The 7,507-nt window shown below is 52.4% G+C and overlaps 1 protein-coding gene across 1 annotated transcript in view; it reads right to left on the bottom strand.

The window, feature by feature from the left end:
* Window positions 1–342: 342 nt before the first annotated feature.
* Window positions 343–7,507, bottom strand: part of MAP2K3 (mitogen-activated protein kinase kinase 3) — a 31,804-nt gene continuing 24,639 nt past the window's right edge. Inside the window, exons 9-12 of the mRNA XM_081116156.1 lie at window positions 7,061–7,138; window positions 2,963–3,102; window positions 1,927–1,972; window positions 343–1,379 (exon numbers count right to left, since the gene is read on the bottom strand). Coding sequence (XP_080972282.1) covers window positions 1,296–1,379; window positions 1,927–1,972; window positions 2,963–3,102; window positions 7,061–7,138 — 348 coding nt within the window. The 3' untranslated portion in view covers window positions 343–1,295. The remainder of the gene's footprint in view (window positions 1,380–1,926; window positions 1,973–2,962; window positions 3,103–7,060; window positions 7,139–7,507) is intronic.

Raw genomic sequence — 7,507 nt, 5'->3', positions numbered from 1 at the left:
GGCGAAAACGTCAAGGCCTGGGACCAGCACCTGCTCAACACACTGCATCAAGCCAAGCCCTCTTCCCAGACAGTGGGCCAGGTGGCCCCACTAGTGGTTGGGCCTGTGTCTGTTGCTCTGCCCAGCATCCAGCACAGAGCCTGGCTCCTCACCACAGCCCTCTGGGAGCCTCGGTGCCCTCATATGTGGAAGTGCAGGTCCCTGGCAGGTCAGCAAGCCCTGACTCCCTTGACCACACTGCCCCCCCGCAGGCCGCATCCCAGGGACAAGAGGTCCTTTAGTGGCCATAGACATTCACAAGGAGTGGGCTCACCACTTTGACAGTCTCACACAGCCTTCTGGCCCAGTTTTTGTTTTTTGTTTTTATTAAAACAGCAATCAGACAACTGCCCCAACCCATTAGGGATAGGATCCAGGACAGGTAGTCCTCTCTTCAAAGAAAAAATATATATATATATATCTATATATATATATCTATACACACACACACACACACACATATGTATATATACTAAAAGCGAATGCATAGCCTGTGAAGCCAGTCCCCAAGGAGAGTATCCCTCTGGGCAGGGACCTTGCGGCCCACCCTCCTAGACCCCAGCCTGAGCAGACAGGGTGAGTCTTGGCCTGATGGTTCCCTAGGGGGTGGCAGAAAACTTATCTGGCTCCAAACCATGCAAAACAAACAAAAACAAAACCAAAAAAAACCAACAGCCAAACCCACAAAGCAAAAAAGAAAAAAAGAGGGTAAATTTTAAAACATGAGCCAACAGCCCTGGTAGACGTAGCCGGAGGCTAGGCCACCCGTGCCCCGTGGAGGCCCGTTTGCCAGTGCGGGCGAAGGCCTCAAGCGGCTCTGCCGCCTCAGGGGCTCGGGGGACTCACGTGGCTCATCCCCCTCCGCGCTACCCAGGCCAGCACAGAAATGTGGCCACCCTGAGTCAAAGTGCACAAAGTCCATTCAGTCAAGAAATAAAAAAATATACAACTTGGGTGGCGTCCAGGGCTGGGCCAAGGCAGTGCACACGTGCCAGCTGCCTTCTCTTGAGGGGCAGCAGCATCTGTTGGGGCATCCAGGTCCCTCCAAGTCCGGGGTCTTGGGGGCTGAAGACTCGGGGCCCTCGGAGCAGCAGGACAGAGGCACTGGTGGGGCCCACGTGGGCCCAGCGGGAAGCCCTGGCAGTCGGGTTCTTTGGCACTCCCAGAATGCCCGAGGCTGGTATGGCAGTAGCTTATGGGTGTGGGCAAGCACTGTCCCTGCAGAGGGGCTCGGGGCTGCTGGCGGGCCCCGCCCTCTATGGGTCCTCTCCCAGGATCTCCTTCACGAACGCTGCGATGTCCGTCTTCTTGGTTTTGTGCAAGGTGAAGAAAGGATGCTCCTGGTGGGGGACAGGAGAAGGCATGGGGCACAGGAGCCTGCCACCTCCCCACACCAGTCCAGACCCGGGTGCTCCTTCTGCTTGGAAAACTCCTACCATCCTTCTAGGTCGCCGCCCCCAGAAAGCCCTCCCTGTTAGAGACAGCACGATTGATGGCTCCCTCCTCGGCCCTCCAGTAGCCATCCACTGGCCATACTAAACTCACTTCTCCCCACACACGCCAGGCCTCCGCCCGTGACGGGCATTCAGCTTGGAATGCCCCTCTCCATCAGAGGGTAAATCCTTATTCATCCTTCCAGGCCCAGTTCAAATGGCACCCCCTCTATGAAGCCTTCCCTGATGTCTTCAAATGAAACAGTCCACCTGCGCCCCCACCCCATCCCTCTGCGCCATCTGTCACAGCACTGCCTGTGTGCCCCTTCACAGGCCTGGCGTGGGGGAAGGAGGGAGCCAGGGAGTGAGTCCGTACCTGAACCGCCCAGCTCTGTGCATGGGGATGTAGCCCTCTCCCCAGAGAGCCAGCCCAGCGCTGCTCCCATCCACTTACCATCAGCTCCAGGTAGCTCATGCGCTCTGCGGGGTTCTTCCTCAGGCTAGGGGAGAACAGGGCAGGTTGGGGCCAGGCTGGCATGGAGGAGGCAAGGCCAGCCCCTCCGGGCCAGCCAAGCCAGCCGGGCTGACCCCTGACTGGGCAGCGGGGGGACATATGTGCTCCTGGGGCTCGGGGAATAAGGAGCGGGACAGTTCCAGGGAGCTCCCGAGGGTGGAGTGGGATCTGAGGGTACAAACTACAGAGACTTAGACCAAGTTCTGGGCCTCTGGGTGTGTTAGTTCTTTGTCTCTTGGGGTGTTAGCTTTCTTGTCTCTATAGCAACCTAGGAAATTTCCAATGAACCTAATATTGAAATGATACTGAAATGCTACCATTAACAACTGTGTCTGTGGTGTCCTTAAACAGGGGGAAAATTCCTTAACACAGGTCCTGGGAGAGGGGAGGACCTAATTAAAAGGAGTCAAAGTGACTGATGACTATTTACAAGCCTCGTTTGTCTTCAGTCTTTTTATTTTCTAATAAAAGAAAAAAAGGCTACAAATTTTCCTCCGAGTATCTCTTCACCCACAACACATAGATACTGACATGCTATTTTCTTACTACCTTTCACTTCTGAACAGCTTATAATTCCATTTTTCAAAACTCTCATAACCCAAGAGTGAGCAGAAGAATTTACTTTGAATTTCCCTTTAGTTGTGACGTCTCGTTTTATTAAATTATGGGCAGAGGCCATGGCCTGACGGCTTTGCCTTTTGCCTTTTTCCCTATTTCCTTTGTAATCTCAAACACAATTTTATAAGGTTCCTGTGAGCATTTGGTACAAAGTTCCAAACATCAATAAAAGTAAACTTCTTTATGCTACTCAAATCCTCCAAAAGCTTTTGTTCTCCTTCTGGTCTATCTCGGTCTGCCTACTTTCAGAAGGACTGTGCATATTTTGAGGCTAGTTGTTTGGGGTTATTTGCTAAAGGAGAGGGCGACTGGCCCAGGGAGGAGCCATGGTCTGGCCAGGAGAGGGCTGCAGACTCACCACTGTGCAGTGAAGTCCACAAACTCAGGAGAGAAACGGTCAGCTGGGAGCTGGGGGGACGGCTCCTCCACCACCTGCTTCAGCTGCTGGAACGGGGTCCCCCAGGACTCATAAGGAAAACGCAGAATAGCCATCTCAATCTGCAGTGAGGACAGCGGCACTGGGTCAGATAAACCCACACTCTGCACCCAGAAGCAGGGCACCTGGAGCTGGCCAAGAGGCCAGTCAAGTTCAAAGGACATCGGGTCAAAGATGAAAGCCAGGCGGACACAGCGTTTGCTACTCTGACCAACCAGCAACAATTATGGCTCACGGAGCAGGTCCTGCCCTGGGTTATGACTAGTTTGACCACCCTCAGATTTTCAAACAATCTGAATTCAGATTTTACATAAAAACCCAGGTTCCAGCTAATCTAGGAAAATCAGAGGAGCTGGCAGCCCTGAGCAGCCTTTCCCCAAGGCAACATTGGCAAAGGAAGTTGGACAGGCAATAACTTCACTATTCACCACAGGCCACTCCCCTCCCTAATGTCTCTACAATGTCCCAGCTTCTGCTGCCATTGATTAGAGGAGAAATGGGAATGAGATGATGCTCACTCGTACACCCCTCTCTCCCCAAGGCTGAGGAAGGAATGTTACACCATGAGGCCCACATCTGATCAGCTCCTTCACTGCAAGAACCTGCTCCAGGCCCCATCAGGTGTGAAGTCTGAAGCCCCACTCCTCCATAGCTCCCCATCACCCGCCCATCAACATCCTGTAAGGCCCATTTCCAATGCCTCCTCCTCCAGGAAGCCTTCTCCTCTCTGCCTCCATCATCTTCTCCCTGACTCCCTGGCCACCGTAGCCTTGTCAATCCTGCTAGACCTGGACCTGGACCTGCACCTCCCTGCATGCGACATCGGGGGCCCCCAGGCTCTGCACCCATGCCAGGCACCCAGCCTGTACCTCGCCTGCCATGGGAGAAAGTCACTTATGGAACAAACTGGCTAGCTTATGACAAACTCTGAGTTCTGATTTTGACTACCAAAATGAAAAAACAAATCAGGTCAATGCAGGTCCCTGCCTGAAACAGCACAGAGACTTCTCGATGACAGAAGAGCCCTCAACTCAAACAAATGCTTCACATTGGCAGCTGGCACCCAAATCGAGCACTAATTACTATGCTAAGAAAAACTCTTCCCATAAAGCTAAAGCCCCTCCCCAGCCATGATATAAACACCCCCCGGGTGGGGGACATGCACAGCACAGTGGGTGTGATTCTGTGTGTGTATTTTCACAGGAAAAATTCAGGCTGCACTTTCCTAGTTTTCGCTAATGCCAATAAGCAGGAGTGAGAACCCTGTATGGACTACAGAGGAGGGCCAGAGACCTACCAGAGTTTATAACTTAAAAATCAAAACATGTCCAAACCCTTGACCTGCTAATCCCTTTCCTGGTCATTTTCTCTAAAGAGCTCAAAAAAAAATGGAAAACAAAACAAAAAAAGCCCTCAGGGCCCAGAGGTGCATGGAATGGTGTGATTCATAATAGTGAATATTCAGAAGCAGTCTAAACACCCAGTGCCAAGGACCAGCCTGCCACAGGGCAGCTGAGAGGAGTGCCCTGTGACCCCAGACAAGTGCTCATGTGGTCAGCACCTGGTCAACATTCATTATGGCCGAGAGCCTTCGGGTGTCTATCGTAGTAAGTGTCCTGTGGCTGGGGTCAGTTGCCCACAGAGAGCTGCCCAGGGTGGGCTCACAGGATGGGAGGGGGGCCACCCAGAGGGTGAGCCAGTGTGCAGTGCTTCACCTGTCCCTCCTCAGGATGGCCAGGGACTTGCAGTGGGAAAAAAACACAGAAACAAGTGACATGCCCCGAGTTAGGAGACTGGCTGAGCAGAGAGTGGCAGATGGTTGTAAATTATTTGGAAGGGATGCCTACAGGGGTTAATCCGGGGAAACATGAATGATGTGAGGCTGTGTGGAAAAGGCAAAATATATGTTTTTACAAAGAGCAAAACACCTAGAAGGAAACATAGTGTTGAGTGCTAAACGCCGACGGTGGGAGAAGGGGCTGTGTGTGTAGAGTAGAAACACCCGGTGACTTTTCCTTTTCTCTTCCTCTGCATTTTTATATTGTGTTTTTATCACTTTGTCACTTGCCTGTGACGGCAGCTACACTCCATGTGTGCTTGCCAGTGCCCCACCAGAGGGAAAAGATCCTCCTGAACCTGGGCTGGCTTGTGACTCGCCTTGACTACACGACAAGGCAGACGGACACTGGGCTGGCCCTGGGCCTCGCCCTTAAGAGCACGTCCCTGTGGAAGCCACTCACAAGGCTGCTGGTCCCCTCACTGCTGCTGTGAGGACACCCCGGGAGCAGGCTCGCCCTCAGGAAGTCAGTAAAGCCTTCTTGAACCTTCCAGCCCGGCCCAACCCCGACCCCAGCTGTGCCCCCAGCTAGAACCGTGTGGAGTGGAAGACCCACCCTGCTGAATCCAGCTGACTACAGACACATAAGAAATAATAAGCCATGGTTGGTTTTTGAGTCACTAGGTCCGGACGTGGTCTGTTACACAGCACTTGACACCTGAAATACGTGCCCAGTTCCAGTAGAGACATCACAGGTCACTAGAATATGGTGGGTCCCCAATAATGCTGATAGACGGACAGATGGGAGGGACAGAGAGACACTCCTATAAATATAGCAAGAACTCCCTCTTATTTTTAACTGAGGATTTGGAAAACTTTCACCTGCAGGTATAATATCTACTTTTGGACTGTGGATACTGCTCCACTTCAAAAAGAAAAAGTTTCATTGCAGTATTAAGGAAAACTGAAGGTATCACCAGTTCCTCCATTTCATCTGACAAAATGATTTTGATTTTGACTCCTTCTCAGTCACTGTGAACAGACACAGCTTGTAAAGTTACAATTATACAGTGATGAGGAGGATTATGGTAACTGCAGCATCGGTAACATCTAAAACACCTCCATTGATCCTGAGCCCCCACCTAACACTTCTCTAACCTCCCAGACCTGTCCTCAGGCTCACACTAGGCCCACCTCACCTTGGGCTTCTGCCCCCAGACCCCTGCAGCCCCCCTCCCGCTCCCACCCAGAGGCTTTGCTGCTCTGCTCCTGCTGCCCCGGTCGCCCCCACTCGGCTCAACTCTTAACTCTTCTCCACACCCCTTCGCACCATGTTTTACTGATTGATTTTGACTATTGACTGCACTCTGTCCCCAACACCGAGAAGCCAGGGACTGAGGCACAGAGGGTGCTGACACCCCCCAGAAACATCAACAAACCACACCCGTTAGTTCCAACGGTTGTGACAAGAGCATGGGGGGCAAAAACCATTCAGGCCAGTAAGTCAGCTGGACTAATTCATGCATGATGGGCCCCTGACAGTAACGTTTTCCCGAGTATGCAGGTCTCACACACAACTAAGACTCCCTGGTGGCATCCTAGTCTTTTTCCTGTCCCTACAGCCGATGTCCCACCGGGTGCCTAAGTGGACTTCCAAAAAATAACTAAGTCTTGACCCACCTGAGCAGGGCCAGGGTTCTGCTGGACATTTCTTTAAAAAAGAGAGTCACATGGGCCCAGCCCTACCCTGGAACCTCCGATGGAGCCACTCCAGCTTAGCCAAGGGCTGTGCCCAGCCCACTCCGGCCCCCATAGGCCCAAGACTGAGAGCCACCTGCTCCATCCTACCACACCATGGAAATGCACCAGGACCCCACAGGCAACATACTTCTTGCTGTAAAAAATTTTTTAAAGATTTTTACCATTTTTGCTTCTAAAATTTTTTGTGTGCCAGCTCACTTAATTTGGAATTGGCTGTGATTTCTCAACAAGCAAACATGAGCTCTGGATAAAGTCCAACAGACCAGTGAGCACTGCTGTCCAGAACTTTTGTGAAGGGTCCTCCTCACTACTAGGGAGGGCTTAACATCACTGTAGTCGTTTTCTTCTCAGACTGTGAAGCCAACACTGTTTTCCAGGGTCTAAACTATTTGATGGGCCCTCCAAAAGCTCACCCACTGATCGAGCGTTGCCCCTGCCAGGCCCCACCCAACCAGCCAGGCCTGGCCTAGCCCCAGCAGTACCATGGTGATGCCAAGGCTCCAGACGTCAGACTTGACATTGTAGCCCTTCTGGTTCAGCTCCGGGTTGATTCTCTCAGGCTGCAAGAAGGACCAGTGAGGCATAAACACCCCCTCACAAGGAGGGGCCAGAACAGAGGTGAGCCACACACCCCCAACTGGGTCTTGCCTCCCCAACCTATCCCACCTCCCCATGGGACAGATGAGGAAACTGAGGAGAGGGCCAGAGTCTTGTGGTGAAGGCCCAAACCTTGCCTCAAAGGTACCCTCAACTGGGGGTTGAGAAGAGCACCTTCAGGAAACTAGGGGAGGAGTGGGACCTGCACAGACCCCACGAGTTGCCTCCGTGTGGGTGTCCATAAAATTTGTCATCCAAATGGGTACTTCAGGGCACAATTAATAACAAAGGTAGAGGGGCTGCTTGGGCAGGCTGGGTGTCAGAGCGCCACC

The sequence above is a fragment of the Miniopterus schreibersii genome (assembly GCF_964146895.1).
Source record: "Miniopterus schreibersii genome assembly, chromosome: 16".
NCBI classification, from domain to species: Eukaryota; Metazoa; Chordata; class Mammalia; order Chiroptera; family Miniopteridae; genus Miniopterus; species Miniopterus schreibersii.
Note: the sequence above shows the minus strand (reverse complement) of the source record. Positions and strands in the feature narration are given on the sequence as shown.